A 19776-nucleotide genomic window follows, 5' to 3' on the forward strand; every position below is an offset into this window, starting at 1 on the left:
TCAAGATTTTCCTTTATTTACAGTACTTTATTTCCTCTCTCTGTGCAACATAAACAAGTAGATTCCTTTAAGGATTAAATCATTCCAGCTTCTAATATCATGCAGACTAAGTAAATGGATATAAATAACGTAATCTCACACCTAGTGCAAGTAATTTCGTAAGATATGAGCAATGCTGGAATATCAGGGATCTCATCCTTCACTGCAACAGATCTGCTTCTCTGCTGCAATCCACAGCCCATGCTGAGTCCACCTGACACTGCTTCCAACCTTCAAATAGAGAAAATAGCTCCAAGGCGCCCCCTGCCTCAGAGGTGGGGTAGTGCATGTCTTCTTTTCTGCCTCACTCCCGCGTGATGTTTTTCGGACGGCAACAAAAACCCCGTGGGAGAGAACAATTACCTAGCAACATGTAACAACAAACTTTTTCTGTTTGGAAAGCAGTGACAAGGTGTTTGTTTCTAAAATTAGTTACATATTTTTCTTCATGGTCTCAGACAGGTTTTGGCATGATGGGTGTGAGACTTGTAACCATCAAATGTGCATTTGGTTCAGAAGAAAAAAGCAGGATAACTATAGTCACCTGGAGATGACCAATGCATGATGAATGTAGTGATGTAGTGTGATGCAAAGTAACTTGACTCTTTGAGATCACTATTAGGCTGTATGTACACAGATGTATAATGCATATATGTGGATTTTCAGGGTAGCTTGTACTCATGACATTTATGCTAAATCAAGGACTCTTACATGCTCATATTTTAGCACTGTTTTACTGGCTATTCTCCACTTATGCTCATGCTGTTGCCCCTGTAATACAACTTTAATGTGACTTCAATCAACCTTGAACCTTGCTCTGAATCCCAGACTGATAAAATAAGAAATAATCAATAACAAATGTCTTAGATATGGATTTTGATGGTGCGATAACAATGCAGCTACTTTTTCCTCTTTGGTTTTTTTTTTTAAATATCTGGTGCAACTGACTTTAGATTAGTGAATTATGACTCATGCTCAGGGGAAAGCTTTGGCGTGCCAAAGCTATTGCTAAGGAAAAGTACCCTGCAGCTCGGACAGGCTAATTGTGGGGAATGCAACCCGCTCACCAGCCAAACTGAAGGTGTCGGGAGAGCAGTCTGTGCTCAAGCTGTATTGAACCAAGACCAGCTTGCTTGTGTATGAAAATGGTGAATTACCAACACAAGCATAAGGGATCTGTACAGTTTGACAATCCCTCCTTTTAGGGGTATTCTATTACTCAGCACACCTTTTACGTCCATTCTATTACATAATCTAATCTTCATGTGTACACCCACATATTTCTGTAAATAACCACCTTAACGCTGAGACAGGCTCCATGGTGGGTAATCCCAGAGGGTTTCCCAGAGACTGACAGAAAGTGAAGAGAAAGTCAAACGCAAATGAGGGTCAGGGATAGAGCAGTGTGTTCAGTCTGGAAATTCCCAGAAAGGAGAAAAGAATCTGTTAGAAATTAGATTACCACAACTGATTTATTTTGAGGAAGGATTTAAATGAGAAAATTCACAAAAGAAAAAAAAATCAGTGGAGCATAAATGTTTATTTTGTTATGAAGGCATTTGATAAATTGCCATCTAAGAAATGTAACTTTTTTTACAAAACAAGTTTCAGACTCATTGCAAATGAACGGCCCACGTAATTTGTATCAATCATTAGCACAAATTAATTTAAACAGATGGTAGGGTAAATTCTAGGTTACAATGAGTAACAAGCCTGATCATTTTCATATTGTATGGAAGCACATTAAGTGTCTATAAGCTTGTATATTTGAATTGGTATAAAAAGAAACAGATGTGTGACCTCATATATGTAAACAGCTACTCTCTATCACTTTGAAAAGCGCCAATAATTGAATAAATCTCCCACTGCAGAAAAGAACACAGAATAAGGATGTCATTACAATTAAAAAGCACAAACTTGTTGAACAAGCGTAATTCATTTTAGGCAAAAATACAAAAACAAAACAAGCAAAAAGCAAAACGAAAAATATCAGAATACTGAGTAATTGAGGCAGCTGGTATGTACATGTATCAAGCACAACATTATCGCTCATACTGTGAAACTACACTGCTACTTGTAAAGTCTTGTTGACTCTAGTCAACCAGTTATTGCGCACACATCCAGTGCTTCTGCAAGGATATTCAAAAATGTAATGCCTTCCTGTTCCACAGAAAGCAGAAATGGAGCTGAGAGCAGCAGCGGTCACTGCTCCTAAACCCATTTTTTCATCCGAAATCATGCTTTTCAGATGGCATTAGATCACACAAGATGTACAACAGGTACTAAGTAAGGAGTTGTAGGAAACGCAAAGCCTCACAAACAGAGACCTAAAGCCACTACGACATAAATAATACGTGTTTTTCTTCAAAACGTCCGCTAGTAGCAACTGGTTTTCTCCACAGGTGTTTGAGACCGGACCTGTATGGAAATTGTTACAGTTAAGTGTATAGATGCTGCCATTTGTGACACAGTGCTTGTGTTCTGACCACAGCACCGTGTGGTGACGTCGCGGTGAATTCAGAGGCTCACTGAAAATGATTCCTGGATGAGACAAGAGTAATGAAAGGCTGGGAGTGCCTTGGAAATAACCAGGCAGGTCCCTGTATAAAACACAGTAAAACATTTATACATGCAGGTTATATTTACTTAGCACATACAGAGTGGATTACAATTCAGTTTACATGTCATTCATTTTTAACCCATTTGAACTGTACCCTTGCTCATGGCTATGGTGTCAAGTGTCCTGTCTGGAACTCCAGTACATTAAATGCATATCCAGAATGTGCACACACTACACAATATGAAAGAGATGGATATGAGGCTACAAGACAGGGCAATAATAAAGCCTGAACAAAATGCTTTCAGTGTAATGCTTCAAAATGTATCAGGTTCCTGTGAACAGCACCACCACCTGTCAGCCATAGCAGACTGACATGTCACAGGCAGATTGCGAGACTCTAGAGACAGGACTCCTACGCTACCAATTAAGAAATATGAAACAGGCCTCTGGTCAGCATGATGGCTGAGTGACAGGACAGCATCTACCTTTACAATCCAAACACGGGCATTTGTTTGCCTTTATTCCCCCATGCACCCTCTATACACTAAATTACTAACCAACTAACCTGCATGTAGCATTGGTGCTGGTGAATAAAATCGCCATAAATATTCAATTCTTCGTTTTGTCTCTGTTTGTGTCAGTTTTTTATTTTTCAGGAAAATATGAAAAAAGCTATCAGAACAGACTACTTCAGTGAGTTGAATTCCTGTTGTGTAATAAAAACGCATTGCAAGACCACTTTAATAGCCTATTCAGGACTGGGGGGGGGGGTCTCAGTTTTACCCGGAACATCTTTGACAAGCTATATCATTTCCCTTAAATGTGCGACCTGCACAAAAACAGTAAAATAAAGTGTTCTGAACAAAATGATCATGAACGAGATAAGTATATTTAATCTATCCAAAACCTGGCAGAGATGGGAGGAAAATACAACCCTGAAGAGGGCCAACCCTGATGAGTATTCCAGCTGACAGCAACCTTGCTAATTTGGCCATGGGGGTGAGGTTTCTACAGCCTTTCGTTGCAACTCTCAGGATGAAAAAGCCAGTCAGAAAAACGTGGTCCTTGGCATACAGCCCACACACATTCCCTTAAACAAAGATGATGTACAGTGAAATGCAAGCAACCCTCAACAAAACCAAAGGGATTCTCTCATTTCTGACAGTCTTTTTAACTACTGTCATACCCTTCCATCATCTATATTGTCCGAATTTTCAATCAAGGAAAATAAAACCTAGATTCAAGTTTTGATAAAAAAAATAGAACAAATAAAAGGTGATATACTCATCCTCTCACACACTTCTTCACTCTTTATCTTTACAAGAGTCCAACCTCTTCTAAAACTACTCAAAACCTTGAGGCTACCTTATTGCTGGTTGCAAAAATAGAAAAAAACTAAATCTGGTGGTAGAAACTTGATACACAGAGCCCCTCAATTATGGAGCAGCATACCAAATTTTGTCTGGGAGTCAAACACAATCTTAACTTTTTAGGTCTTAACTAAAAAAACAACAATCTTTATAGCCAGTGTTAAGAAATAAAGGTCCCCTAAGGCCACCAAGCCATCTCTGTGACAGTAAACTGCCTCTATTTTACATGAGTTACTCAATGCCTTTTTCCTGGGGTCCAGGAATAATTTTCCAGTTTTTCTCCCCAATTGGCCCTGGATTTTCTGTTTTTTTTCCCTTCAATTCCCTCTCAAAAAGACAATATGTTTAGTGCTTTATGAAAATCTCCATTTCAAAAACATTATATAACAAAATGACCTAAGACAAAAATGGTTAGAAGAATTCCATAAAAGACAAATGACTTGATTATGCATGGATTAATAAATAAATCAGTAACAAAGTAATCTGTTCACTTTTACTGAGATTTGCCAACAATGAATACTACTGGTTAGTTGTTTTAGTCAGACATTTAAATGTTTTTTAATTTCTCTAAGAAAACCAGAGTTTTTGCTGCATTTGCTTTGACCACATCTGTTCCTGCCAAATTGTGCGTCTCAGAGAGTCTAATTAACTTCTAAAGTGTACTGCCGCATAATCTCAGAAAGGCTCAACACTAGAGCTGTGCGGTACTGAACAACCCTCCAAGCTGCCTGGGGTGACATTAGGGAAACAGAGTGCCATGTCAACACGCAGGAAATATGTAAAGTTCATTACTGCCGGTGATATGGATGGCAGCCTCAGCTTGGGTGCCCCGCCTATGCATCTGCGTAGACAGAACCGGGATAAATTGGGTCAGGCTCCCTCTACGCAGACGGGCTCTGGCTGCGCAGCTGGGGATGCAGCTGCGCAGCCGGGCTCCGTCTAGACGCCGCCCTGTGCTGGTGGTTGGCACAGCTGTTGGATGCGGTCTGCGAGCTGCAGGCAGTGTAGGACGCGCCTGCGCTCTGCCCGCAGCTGCTCTGGCGGAACTTGCCCCAACAGCTTCTGCCCGAAGAGGTTAAGATCCTGCATGAAGAGCCCCACGGGCTCCCGGGGGGCCTCCGGCAGCCGGTCCATGGCGCACGAGTCAAAGCGGAAGTTGATGTTCTTCATCCTGCCCAGCCCAGGACCCCTCTCCTCGATCCAGGTGAGCTGCCTGCTGACAATGCCCAGAAACAAGGTCACCATGACCACCTGTGCGACTCATTCTTGGCATGTGATTAAACACTCTCATAGTGAAAAAGTGAGCTGGATTGGGGCTACACACAATACAAGGTAATTGTGCTGTGTAATATGTGACAGCAAATGCCTCCGCTGTCTATTCAGTCTCCAGGGACATTTCAATAACACATCAATTTTTCAAGCCACACCGCGTTGATGTATGGTCATTCAAACAGTCATTCCCAAGAGCTAGAATCACGTTGTCAATACCTTTGGTCACATGTAATTCCTTGACATAAATGAAAAAGTTAAGTGTAAGTTTTGATTGGTGACTAGGATAGACATTTTGATGTGGACTTGGCTCTCAGTAATTGAATTTGTCAAAAATACAATGAAAGCTGATCTGAAAGTAGCATGCGGTCAAATAATCCTGCATCAAATTCAATCAGTTGCCAATTCTGGACAATAATGAGGTCCTTTTCAGTTACGACAGACTTTGATGGAGGTAATATAATCTCAAAAGCACTATATTACCTATTAAGAGAATTTTGTATAGCAGTATACAAAGTACATTATTCAAAGAACTTTCAATTATACATCTTAGTCCACCGAAGTTTTTAAAAAGAGGGACTGTGTGTGTGTGTGTGTGTGTGTGTGTGTGTGAGTGTGTGTGTGTGCGTGTGTGTGTGAGTGTGTGTGTGTGTGAGTGTGTGTGTGTGTGTGTGTGTGTGTGTGGCTCACAGGCCAAAACTGTCATCAGTATTCTGAACAAAAGGTCCTTGAGTGTGTAGTGACTTGGATGGCTTAGAATGGACCTTTGCTCCTGGGTGAGAAACTGTGCGGTCATCTTCATGTGCTGCTTTTCCCTGTCCTCCACCATGCTGCCAGAGGTGACGGTCAGCTCTCCGAACAGGTCCACCAGCCAGGTTAGGCGGGCGATGCCGCTGAAGGCCATGAACCCAAAACCGGACGGCACAGGCCCTCCTGTGGAACATGAACCAAGAGGATACAAGAGGATCAGGACACATTCTACAAAAAGTGCTACTGCTCTGTACTTCCTACTTGGGTAAAGACTTTCACTGGAAGATAAAGTGATAAAGATAATATGTGGCTAAGTGCTCACCAGGCCGATTTCTTGACAATGTTAAGGACCCTTTTATTAATTTGGAAAAGATTTAGGAAATTACCTATAAATGATTTTTAAAATGACCTTCCCTTCTAATTATGGCATTACATTGCTGACTTCTAGCAAACATACAAATTACCAGAATCACCCAACAAGTAGGTCTTCCATCATCCTGTGCTTTTAATACTTACTTACTGAGTTTTCCCCTACAGCGCCCTCAGTGCTATTTCTGTTATCTACTCCATTTTTAACAAGGACTGGAGCAGACCTCCTTCAGAGTCCTTCAGGGGAATGAACTGGTCCAGGAATCTCTGGTCATAAGATTTAATTCAAAAGCTTTCAATAGGAGAGCGCCTTAATGGCTGGTAAGACTAATCCAACCATGATACATGGACCTCTGCATTTATTTGCTCAAGTGTTCATGAATAACATGCATTCGACAGAAAGTCTACTCCACCATTCTGATTATTACAGTAGCACAAGAGTCAATGTGTGTACCAGCAGACCCTGTCTCTCACTTCATTCTCATGGTGGTGTTTGACAGTGTGTCGGCAAGCCCTTGAGCCTTTACCACCTTATTTGCATTCTCCTGCACACTTACTATTGCGCCATGTATGTGTGTGTATGTGTGTGTGTGTGTGTGTGCGCGTGCACATGTGTGTATATGTGTGTGTGCCTGAACACGATGAACCCATAAGACAGAAGTCATCCTCCTGGACTCTGCTGCCCTCTGCAGGATATTTCATGGCACTACAGTTCAGTTGCTCCTGAATTCTTGCTTTTTCCTCAGATACAAACTAATAATCGGGATGAGCATGTTAAAAAATTTACAGTTCACATTATGGGAACTCTTTGTCAGATGGAAAAAAATGGTGTGCACCAGGAAGACCACAATGTACAGCACCAGTCATAAATTTGCACACACCTGATTAAGATAATGGAAAACATGCATTCAAAGACATTTTGATCGAACTTATGCTTAATGTCCTTACAAATGCAATAATGAACAAAAATTATAGTTAGTTTTAACTATTAATTCGTAAGTAATAATAAATAAATTAAACCTTTTTTCATAGCACCCCTAGCAAATATTCATATAGTAGTATTCATCTGCCAGAAAAATACACTATATGGCCAAAAGTATGTGGACACCTGACCATCACACCTATATGAGCTTATTGGACATCCCATTCCAAAACCATGGGCATTAATATGGAGTTGTCATCCCAGCCCCCCCCTCCCCCCCCCCCATTTTGCAGCTATGACAGCCTCCACTCTTCTGGGAAAGCTTTCCACAAGATTTTGGAGTTTGTCTGGGAATTTGTCCCCATTCAGCCAAAAGAGCATCTGTGGACACACCATGTCTTTACAGACATTGCATTGTGCACAGGGGCACAGTCATGCTGGAACAAGAAAGGGCCTTCCCCAAACTGTTGCCACAAAGTTGGAAGCATACAATTGTCTAAAATGTCTTTGTATGCTGTAGCATTAATGTTACACTTCACTGGAACTAAGGGCCCAGCCCAAACCCTGAAAAACAGCCCCAGACCATTATTCCTCTTCCACCAAACTTTACAGTAGGCACTGTGCATTCCGGTAGGTAGCGCTCTCCTGGCATCTGCCAAACCCAGATTCGTCCACCAGACTGCCAGATAGTGAAGCATGATTCAACACTCCGAGAACACGTTTCCACTGCTCCAGAGTCCGTTGGCGGCGTGCTTTGTACCACTCCAGCCATCGCTTGGCATTGCGCATAGTGATGTTTGGCTTGTGTGCAGCTGCTCGGCCATGGAAACCCATTTCATGAAGCTCCCAACGCACAGTTCTTGTGCTGATGTTGCAGCCAGAGACAGTTTGGAACTTTGTAGTGAGTGATTCAACAGAGAATAGGCGGTTTTTATGTGCTACGCGCTTCAGCACTCGGCGGCCCTGCTCTGTAAGTTTGCGTGGTCTACCGCTTCGTGGCTGAGCTCTTGTTGCTCCTAGACGCTTCCACTTGAGAAGAACAGCACTTACAGTTGACCAGGGCAGATCTAGCAGGGCAGAAATTTTGCAGGCTGACTTGTAGCAAAGATGGCATCCTATGACAGTGCCATGTTTAACGTCACTGAGCTCTCCAGTACGACCCATTCTACTTCCAAGGTTTGTCTATGGAGATTGCATGGCTATGTGCTTGATTTTATGCACCTGTTAACAATCGGTGTGGCTGAAACACCCGAACTCAATAATTAGGAGGGGTGTCCACATACTTTTGGCCATATAGTGTACCATGTGAAGTAAACATTTGGTGACAAATGTTAATTGGACAATTTCTAAGTCCCTTCGACATGACTTTGTTTACAGTACATTCTGATAGGAAATGCCTTGTGTAGCAGTTAGCAGTGACTACCACCAAGCCATTTCCGTGTAAGACATTTTGTGGTGTTTTGGAGTATTTGGACGTGTACTGTTAAAACTCCTGTGGCAATACTCTAATGAAAATGTTTAGAGGGAAGCTGAAGAAAGTAGCATGATAGCAGCATATGTCTTTGGATATACAGTCATGCATTACACCACTTGCTACTGGGGGGGTGAAGTGGGGGGGGGGGGGGGATACTGAAAAATGTCCTCTTGTCAGGTAGTGTGTCACAACAATTCATCTCATGCAGCATATTTGGTTAATAATGGCCGTTATGCTTCATTTATGGCAGCTCTGGAAAAGCACATTTATATGCATTAACAGTGGCATCCCCTGCTGCGGCTGTAATGAGCAAGGACGGACTCAGTCCCATCAATAACAAGGAGGCCGTATGCTGGCCAAACCATCAAACACTGCAACAAGCTTTGCTGTACTGAATGATCCACATCATACGAGTCACATATAGAGCACATTAACAGACAGACACACACACACACACACACACACGCACACACACATACCTCAGAATCAGGTCAGAAATACACTATACGGACAAAAGTATTTGGCCACACCTGTTTTTCAGGGTTTGGGCTAGGCCCCTTATCTCCAGTGAAGGGCAATCTTAATGCTTCAGCATACCAAGACATTTTTGACAATGCTATGCTTCCAACTTTGTGGCAACAGTTTGGGGAAGGCCCTTTTCTATTCCAACATGACTGTGCCCCAGTGCACAAAGCAAAGACTATAAAGACATGGCTTGATGAGTTTAGTGTGGAAGAACTTGACTGGCCCGCACAGAGCCCTGGCCTCAACCCCATCGAGCACCTTTGGGATGAACTGGAACGGAGATTGCGAGCCAGACCTTCTCGTCCAACGTCAGTGCCTGACCTCATAAATGCTCTACAGAATGAATGGGCACAAATTCCCACAGAAACACTCCAAAATCTTATGGAAAGCCTTCCAAAAAGAGTGGAAGCTGTTATAGCAGCAAAAGGGGGACCAACTGCATATTAAAGTATATGTATTTGAATACAATGTCATTACAATGTAATGGTCAGAATGCGTCCGAATACTTTTGTCCATTTAGTGTATTTCAATTTGATCCTTAGAATGTGAAAATATTAAAAAGTGATCTTTCATCCTGGAAGTATTAGGCAGCTTCTGACTCATGCTTTGTAAACCATGATCAAGAAAAACTCTGGTGCCCATTTCAAAAAAACCCAAAACACTCAAAATCACACAGGAAAATTAAATATCTCCAGACATTACACAAAGCTTTCAGTTACTTCACTGTTTTGGTACACCAATCAGTGAGTGCTTTAAACTTCAATTTTCAATATCTGAAAACACAAGACACTGTGCAATTGAAACCTTTCAGTTCAGCTGTGCCTCTCTGCGTGAGTGAATAATTTTGGGTTTGCGATTAACATTCACTGATGAACATCAAGAGCGGCTCTTTTCTTCAGCGAATCACAAGCACCGTGGCGTCTCCACGAGCTTAAATCTGGAGCGAGCGGTGGAACACATACCTGAACACAGCTATATCTGGGAAGGGTTGCACAGGGCCTACACAACTTACTCTCTCCTTCATGATCTCATAGCTGCCAGGGCCTGACTCATCCATTCCTCATATCCTTCTTATCAGTCTTTACCACACACCTTGTGCAGTGTTTTTGTGTGCCGAGCCGTTTTACCATGATCTTTAATCTCTAACTAGGGATTTCTGCTTGCTGATTCCATCCTAGGCCTCACATCCTGCATCACCTGATTGACCTGAAGTATGGATGGCAAACTGCAGCCAAACATGCAGGTTTGAAGGGTAGGCTCAAAGGCTCAATGGCACAGAGTTGCTGGTGATGTGCAGACTTCAGATTATATGTTTATGGTGTATGGTGGGTTGTGGGGGAACAAACAGGTTAGCGTCCATATTTAATTAGGGGTGCGGAGGGAGCTGTGGAGGGAGCTGACACCCCCATTCCCTACATCCCAGATTCAGGGTATAGAGTCTTTACCCTGATTGGCCAAACTCCTTATGTGGCCCCGCCCTGCTGTTCTCACCTGTGAAGTGAAGGGTTCCTTCCTGAAGGCTCTTCCCGGCCACATCCTTCTTTAGCTGCTTATAGTCGGCTGTCAAGAGCTCAATGTGCTCCTCATGGAGCACCTTTCCTGCCAAACAGTAGAAGAGGGAGGGTCACAATGGTGTAGGTGGACATGGGCTACCCACCAACTATAAAACACTGTGCATCTACGCCTTGGATGGACAGACATTATTCTCAGATATTTGACACTTGGAACGAGCCCCTCAGCCCGCATTTTATGTAATCTGATGAGCTGGCCAAGCAAACATGGCTGACCCCACTTCAAAGCAAAAAGAAGCACCAGATCCAAACCAGTATGGTTCTCTTTTGATGAGCCCCGGGCAATTTCACTGCATCAGTTCCAGACAGAAGAGTTTGTTTGAAAATGAGCTGTTTTATGTTGGTTCAGAATGGCAACATTAAAATACTGTCTGCACAGACCATAGTCAATTGCCAAAAAAGTTGCTGAAACATGGCCACAAGTGGGCTAAAACATGGCCGAAACACATCTGTGTTCTCTCTGTGGGCTTCGAGTGTAAGAATGCAGTTATGCTCCCACAGTTGAACCCATTTCGCAAGCACCTCACAGTTTATCGAGTATTTCCTGCTGTTAGACGATCAAACGCAGAGACTGCCACATCAAAGACTTTTATCCACTCAGTCAGAATGCTCTTACAGCAAAGTAAACTGTCCCAAAGCCGTCCCAGACATCAGAGGCAGGCAGAAGTCACCAACAAACGGTCACGTCTGACGACATACGACAGCAGGGGCAATCTCTGTGGCGCTGTTTTCAGTGGTTCTGTGGCTGGCAGTGGATGTGAAACTCTTGCTTACCCTTTTGTTCTGCCAGCTCCCAGAGTTCCTTGGCGGCGGCGTAGCTCAGGCTCATGGGATACTCCACACACACGTGTTTCCCAGCCTCCAGAAACTTCCTGTGCTCAAGAGGAAGGAGGGGGGGCACAGCCGTTACTTGTGAACAGAACAGCTGCAACCACATCCTTTGTTTCGCAGCCATACTGGGATCATCACGGCGCTGCAGGAAATCAAATCTAGTTAATTGGAGTGCAATGTATAACACTACTAGCTTCTGGCTGTTTATTTTCTAACTTCGCACGTGAGATGGAAGCAAACAATGTTAGAGATCTGACCAAATGAAATTAGGTAGAGAAGCAAGAATTATATTTCCTCATTCCTTACATTACCTCACTCTGTCTAATAATGCTTTGGTTCACTTGATACAGTAAAAGTTTGATATTTTATTCAGACAACCCACTTATGAGATCACTTGAGCTGCCTTCTCCTCAGAGTGGATAGGTATGATTTTAATATTCATAACCTCTCTTGTTGCTGTTGTAAAACCCCAATCTCTCCTTTCTGCTCCTCAAAAGTCCTTCTCAGATCTGTAAGATATGTACCCTACATGTATAAAGAATAACTAAAAAATAGTTCTTTTTTCCAGTGAAAAATTGCTTCCGTAGAAGCATGAGAGGCAAAAGGTGAATTATATTGGCGAGCAGGCCTGTCTCTGGGCAAAATTTAGAACTGATGCCCTGACTCTGGCCTGCGTCCTCAAAGCATCCCAGGGAACTTACTGCAAAGACAAGGGTTCTACCCCGGCGTCCTGGCTCAGCTCCCAGTCTGGCTCTTTTAATTAGGCCACCTAATCATACCCCCATTTAATTGGCTCAATGACTCTTTGCCTTTCTGCTGCAGCTGATGTATGGGGAAACTGGTCCATGGGATGCCATGCATCGCCCAGGTGGGTGCTACAACATCGGCGGTAGGCCTACAGCTTTGCTTCAATTATGCAGAACACTTTCAGATCCATAACTGAGACATGCTACACAATTCAAAGCGCCATTATCACGTCAACCTAGCATCTAAATTGTGCAAGGAGCCGCCTGCATCTGGCCAGACTTGCGTCCTGTCTTGCAGTGGTTGTCTAAAACTGGACTGTCTTATGTTTGGAGTTTTTTTTTTTCATGGCAGGGGCAAAGCAGGCATGGGAATAACTCAACGTATGACGAGGGCGCTTTACCCGAACGGCTCTGGCCGCCGGTATCTGCTGTGTGAAGGACATCTCCCGGTGTTCAGTGGGGATAATTAGCCCAAATAACAGCTGACAGTGAATCATGATAATGTTCTAAACACTTCATTAAGACGGGCCTGAAATAACTCTCCCTTCTTCAGAGGCCTGTTTCCCACTCCCTTCCACGCTCTGGAGTGATGAATACAATTCTGGGCTATTTAATTACGGTAATGTTTTTTTATCCTCCTGTATAAATCATTCCGAGCCCCATTAGGGTTCGGCGGAACATGCCCTTGTCTATCTTGGTTAAAAATGAGGTACAACCATGCAGCCAAAAGCACAGCTACCCACAATACAGGGCTTGCACCCTTCCGGATGCAGAGTGTACCAGTGTAGATCCAGAGGCGATGAAACACCATTGTTTATCAGGCACAGGCGTTACGTTCTGTTTGTCACCTGTATCGCTGCTGGACTTTGGAAACTGCTATCTGAGGCTAAGATCCCTCAGAAGATGTTCAGCTCAGACCACACTATTGAGGCGCTGCAATTGACGCATATAATAAGCATCCTTGCTCTCAAGGAGTCAGTCCAGAAACTGAGCTGAAGACCGTTACCAGATGAAGCACAAACTCCTTCTGATAACGCCTCACTATGATTGAAGTAATTATTCGAAATGCATTTTCACAGGTAATGGCAACGCATGTCTTTTTCTGAATGTCATGCCCCAAAAATGTACTGCCTCCAGTAAAAGGAACTGAGTTAAGAGTAATTGGTCTGAAATTCTGTCACACAAGTCTCACTCTGGCAGCTGCCTTACTTTTCTACTTTTCCTCCTAAAAGGGTGTGACCTTTGAACCAGTACTGTATGGAAACCCTGCACCACATAATGTAATTTACGCTGCTGAATAAACTTCTACAATCTGGACTCTACAATGATCCCAATTCCCATACAGGTATTTGCTACATTTTTACATCAAACACATCAAACCACCAAGTTGTTCATGACAGACCTCACTTCACTGTGACAAGCGTGCTTACAGCATTATGTTGATTGCCACATTGTTTTGTTTCAGTTAAACTGTTTTCATTTTAATGTATAATACTGTTTATACAGATGCTCTACAAAACAGCATCTACTATAGAACTGTGTGCAGATGTACAATATAAAATATGTTTTTGCTGCCACCTCGTGGTTATTTGGTGGAAGGCACACATGACTCAGCTGCACAGAAAAAAGTAAAAATGTAACAGGCTAGCGTCACAGACATTAGTAAACGCTAGTACAACATGACCCTCCCTTCATATAGACTAGGAGCTACAAGGTTAGTGCTAACCAAGATCAGAACAAAGCCAACAAGTTTTTTTTTTTTCCAGTTGTTTTCAAAAGGTCAGGGTCATATGAGGTGACAGCTGTCAGCACCAGGCCACACTGCGAGCATACCGGATATACTCCTCGTGAGACACGTTCTCAGTGCACACAATGGCGACCTGAATGTCCTCTCTGCCTAGGGCCTCCTCCAGGGGAATCTGCTTCACCCCCTGCTGCTCTTCCAGTGGCCTCCTGTGGAGTATGACAGTGAACTCTCTGACCACACACATGAATTTTTCCCCCCAGTCATTTTTCAACAGCACTGATTTTAAATAATTAAATAATGTACTGGAAAAACCAGCTGGTGTTGACAGTGTTGGAAACATTAACTGGGCTCAAATCTCCTCCGTTAATAGCTTAACAATCAAAGAGTGTCGGAGTTGGATATTTGTTCAATGTAGTTTCAGTAAGGGAGATGTTTTACATTGTGGCATACATGCAGTTAGCTCAAAAATATTGCTACTTGTGCTGTAGAAGTGTTTCCATAACTGCGGCAGGTGACCCACCTGGACACGAAGCCCTTGACGGTCATCTTCTCAGCAGCACTGCTGGGCAGGGGGGAGAGCAGGTCCCGGATCCTCACCCTGCCCGCCGTCCCGACCCCCACTACCACTGTGCCAAACATTCTCCCTGGGGTGGGCAACACACATAGGGACGTGGTCAGAGGAGTCACTGGCGAGGGGCACACGCCCCTTGAAACACGATCTCATATTCTGACCACAAGACAGGACATGTGAGGAAGCTGAAGGAAGTGGGAAAAATACACATGGTTTCCTGCTCCAGCTTGACAGACCGGTCGTCCTAAGGCCTACCTTTAGTGTTGACCTAAAATGCCTCCCCCAAGTAATAAGAAAAACAAGTCAATGCATGCAGACGAATGTGTTCTAGTACTAAAGTGCAGGCAAACACCTGCGCAGAAGCAGACACACAAACATGTGTGCACATGATGTGCACGACTTTACCAACCGCCGTCCAGCCAAACCCAAAACACCCTTGGAAATGTGACACCATTTGTCTCTAACCACTGTCAGTATAGCTTACCTCAGCAAAGCTATGCAATTCCTCCTAGAAAGCTTTGACCGCCAAGACTGAGCAATAACAAGATAATTGCACAATGCCTTTCAGTCAGTTTATATTTTTAAGTTTGGTGTGTAAGGGTTGTGACACACACACATGCAAAATCAATGCAATGTTATGTTGAAAACAAAGTACTGATGGCAACTTCATGGTTTTGTAAAACCTGTGGCCACAAATAAGCCTTTGGATTAATTTGAATTCGCCAAAAAAAAAAAAGCTGATTAGCCTAAATATGTGGACGCATTACAGACAGACATATTGAAATTTGTGCATTACCAAAGAATGACTGTGAATTGCATTAAGTATTTTATGGACGACCTGGAAAACTGTATTAAAAATAGACTGCTACAGCACCAACATCGGTGTATTAGAGGCCCTGTCATAATATTACCCACCTTAGAACACATTACTAATGGAGAAGGAACTTTCAGCATGATGTGTTTAATCAGTGTCCCATGTACTGATGAGATTTTAGACATGCTGCGGCTATATCTGAAAACATTTGTCATTTTATTCACTTTGGGGAAAAAAAAAGTGCTAGAAAAAAAGGTGCCTAAAATTTGTCATGAATTTATTATAAGAAAAGGTGGCTACAGTTTTCTGCAGATCATTCATTAATAATTTCCAGTTCACAGGCAAGAATGCATTTAAAAAAGCCTGCTCAGTAGATGTGTGCCTAATCTCAAGTGCACCAGAAATTCTACATACTGCAACAGCCCAAAGAGAAAATGTAATTTTTTTTTACAGCTCGTCTTCTACAGATCACTTGCACTAACATATTGTGACACAATGCATTTAAATAGAGTTACAATTAGACTAAACCAATCCGTCTTACACAGAAAACACATGTACACGCGTTACTTCTGGCATAACGTTAGTATCATGTAGTGTGGAGTGTTAACTGAAGCTACGGCACTAAACGATTATGTTATCTGGCTAAGACATACAATGCCACCGCCTACTGTATACCAACGCGTTTAAGAAAGAAATGTCTCTGCCGCAGAGTTTACAAATATTGTGAAATGTCTTTTTACTATCACTGTGAACATTTGACATTCAAATCATACCACTCTCCGGACAGTAGACTACGTACAAATTGCAAATACAGCAGAAGCTTAGTAGCCTATGTTTACCATACACAAATTTCTGACATCACATGGGTGCGAAATATGACATTAGCTTCATAAGAGACTAAGTCCTTGACAGAAACAATCATTTAAATTGAATCACAATGAAACATGTCGCATGGATTTGCAAATGGTACCTTAGAGATGCGGAAGCTGAAAGCCCTTGATCCGCTGGAATAAAAAAAACGCTGCAAAACGGCTAAATGGTATGATTCTCGCCGGCGGAACTTATCTGAAAAATAGCGACATTCCGCCGATGGCTTAAAGAATAGACTATAAAGCAAGTTTAAGGTATATTTAACCTTCGTTGCCTCAGATCGGTGATCGCATCTGTGTGGCTGACCTGACTTACCCTCGCCTTGCTGTGACCAACTCAATGTAACCAACGCGTGTCTCAAGTAGTGATATAACTAATTCGGGAGAACTTTCATAACTCTGGCCAAAGATGGTGGATCAAGACAAGCTAAGTAACTGCTCTCTCTCGAGATTTGTGTAACCAGAGTTAACGATAGCCTCCTGTCCACATTTATTACAACCAAATAAACCAATGTATTTATGTGAACACGACATCATTACAACTGACCGTTTAGTACTTTGCATATTCAGATCTGTAATCCTAGACATGAATTACGTTTTTCGTTCACGCCATTACTCTTCTCACTGTGCAGGCCAGTGGTACTGTATTGCAGACAGTAACTGCAGATTACGCACCGTTTCCGTCTAAAACGAGTAGAGTGGCTTTTTTACGTGCACTTAATTCATCTGAGGTTGATGTATTCGTTTTATTGCTGTTTTCCACTCAGTCTCAGCGTCAGACACACGTTACTATTTCACTAAACATTACACTAGCAGTAACGGATCTTTAATTCTCTACAACCTTTGCTCGCACATGCGACAGCGGGAGACATGACGTAGACTGCACACACAAGAGATGACTCGGTTGTTTTGTTCGTCTACAGTGCGTTTTTTTCCTTTGATTAACGCCATATGTTGCATCCAAGCCAATAATAGATTAACGCGTGTTGTATGCTACATAAAAAACAACAAAGATAACATTTACGCGCCACAACCACAGATCAGGCGAGTTCCATTTTGTTTGTTGCAAATTCAACGCATTCAAACTTGATTGGTTTATACTCGTCACATGGGATGTTTAAGCCAATCAAAGTTTAACTCGGTGTGTTTGACAGGCAAAGATTCGAGGCCGGTGCGATAACCCATATTAATTCGTTTGTCAGCCATATGGATAGGTTTCCAAATGGATTACGCTACATTCACCGTTCTGTGTCTGGAATGTAAAACCAAACCCATCGCAAACTGTTACACTATAATGAATTCAATAACCTAATCACGCTGACAACGAAGGGGTACCAGTGGACTGAAAGACAGCAGACGAGGAGCTGTCACGTTTGGTGCTGCAGTCGTAATGTAATACAAAACCTGATTCATTCAAAACACCAGTGTACCGAAGTGTAACGACTCCAGTTGTTACAACGAGTAATAACCTTACTCCCCAATCCATCACGTGTGCCAGACAGTTCTCTAGTGGCCTAAAACAGTTTGCAGGAAAACACTTCTGAGACAAAGAGGTTTTACATCTCTTTAAATATGGAAAATTCCCTATTTCTAAATCGAGCTGTTATGAATATTACAATGTCAATACATTTAACGTGAGCATAAGGCTACCTGACGCTCTACAATGTTCCTCGAGAGGATGTAGGTCCAGATGCAGACTCTAAAGCAGTGATCACAGAAATAAATCTTTTCCCATTTTGTTTCTGAAAGTGATGGGGCCAGGGGATTGCCATGGAGAGAACAAAACAAAACAGAGTCTCTGAAAAATAATTACTCTTATGTAGAGCAGCAAAAACTAACAGGTAGCGTTGCCGGTATGGATCATTGTTACACAGTACTGTATGTGCATGCTGGTATGATGTAAAGTAGTGTTGCTCTTGTTTTTTTTTTTTTTTTTTTTTAACATGATGCTTAATCATTAATGTTCTACTAGCTATTCTGTACTCGGGGGCTTCATGCACTGAATTTTTAACACAGATGCTACCTTGACTGTGCTCATAGTCCTGCTGCACATTTTTCCTATTTATCACATTCTTCCTATAATATCGCTCAATATTGTTAGATTTTTGTAAGATTGTTAGATTTACAGGCACACACAACCCCTCATGCACATGCACACTTTTTGTTTTGGGTTTTATCTGGCCCATGCTACAATGTAACCATGCAGTCAGAGACAGACTCCCTTCCAGGTAAGCAGGTGAGTAGGTGAACTACTGACCAGAAGAGGGGGGAGAAAAACGCATGGCAGAAAGTTTGAACCGAATGGAGGTGTTGGGACTAATTGAGTGCAGTCTGGATGGGGAGACCCAGCATACAAAATTTGTCAGGGGTGTACACAATTTTTAAACATTTGTTAAACACTGTTTTAGCTGGGACACCAGTATACTCTGGCTTGACTGGCACCCACCATGACCAAAGGTCATTTGAATATGCTATTTGTATTGGGACTTGCTGAGAATTCGCAGCATTGTCTGTGGGAGTCACCTGCTCAGTTCCATGACCCTGGCGTTTGGGCTATCTCTGCTGTGCCATTAATATTAAATAAAATAAACCTAAACTGAACAAACTACCGCTGTGGCTCTGGTGGCTATTGAGCCCACAAGAAGCTGACCCATAAGGAGATCCCCATTGTCAGTGGGTTCAACCTTTGCTACCTTGGATTGGGTGGTCTGCCTGGTGCCACTTGTAGGCTTTGTTTGGTTTTCCACACACTCAAACACAGGTTATGCTAGCTATTCTTTTTACAGCCTTTTTCATTGTTAATAAGCTTTAATTAGTAAGCTTTAATGAAATAAGTAACTAAACAAAATGAGAGAACCAAGTTCTGTATTAATGCCAGACACTGTTTATCATGTAAAATTAAGTAAAAGAAATAAAGCAAAATGTCAGCAATCTACTGAACACACTTATTTGAAGACATTTTACACACCTGTGACAGTATATGTGGGTGGCAGTGTAGCATAGTGGTTACGGAGCAGGACTCGTAACCGAAAGGTTGCCGGTTCAATCCCCGCTGGGACACTGCTGCTGTACCCTTGGGCAAGGTATTTAACCCACAGTTGCCTCAGTAAATATCCAGCTGTATAAATGGATAACATTGTAAAACAACTGTCACGTATGTAAGTCGCTTTAGATAAAAGCGTCTGCCAAATGAATAAATGTATACCTTTTGCGCACTAGATGGCAGTAAAATCAAATGAATAGTGTATTTCACTGTAAACAGGATAGTGGAAAAATTGATAGACTGATTAACAAATGGTAAAATGATTGCCTTAGGGAAATAAATTGTGAAACAGATTTTAGGACTATT

General features: G+C 42.4%; 1 protein-coding gene across 3 annotated transcripts; it reads right to left on the minus strand.

Annotated features, from left to right (window-relative positions):
* Positions 1-2355: 2355 nt before the first annotated feature.
* blvra (biliverdin reductase A) lies at positions 2356-16790 on the minus strand. Of its 3 annotated transcripts, none has more exons than XM_036521362.1 (8): positions 16744-16790; positions 16529-16623; positions 14694-14817; positions 14260-14379; positions 11624-11721; positions 10770-10877; positions 6003-6171; positions 2356-5182 (listed from the first exon to the last, which is right to left on the minus strand). In XM_036521362.1, the coding sequence occupies exons 3-8, from the start codon at positions 14810-14812 to the stop codon at positions 4909-4911; spliced, it is 888 nt and encodes a 295-aa protein (XP_036377255.1). In that variant the 5' UTR covers positions 14813-14817; positions 16529-16623; positions 16744-16790; the 3' UTR covers positions 2356-4908. The 3 variants fall into 3 exon arrangements, with proteins under 3 accessions (XP_036377255.1, XP_036377256.1, XP_036377253.1); XM_036521363.1 differs by having other exon boundaries at positions 16735-16781; XM_036521360.1 differs by having other exon boundaries at positions 16529-16753.
* Positions 16791-19776: the final 2986 nt, after the last annotated feature.

This window comes from Megalops cyprinoides, chromosome 2 (assembly GCF_013368585.1).
Source record: "Megalops cyprinoides isolate fMegCyp1 chromosome 2, fMegCyp1.pri, whole genome shotgun sequence".
Classification (NCBI taxonomy): domain Eukaryota; kingdom Metazoa; phylum Chordata; class Actinopteri; order Elopiformes; family Megalopidae; genus Megalops; species Megalops cyprinoides.

Coding starts and splice junctions, on each gene's coding strand:
- blvra (XM_036521362.1), bottom strand. CDS start 14,812: ATGTTTGGCACAGTGGTAGTGGGGGTCGGGACGGCGGGCAGGGTGAGG. Junction 11,722..14,259: donor TCTCACGAGGAGTATATCCG/GTATGCTCGCAG, acceptor TCTTGAGCACAG/GAAGTTTCTGGAGGCTGGGA. Junction 6,172..10,769: donor AGGAACCCTTCACTTCACAG/GTGAGAACAGCA, acceptor CATGTTCCACAG/GAGGGCCTGTGCCGTCCGGT.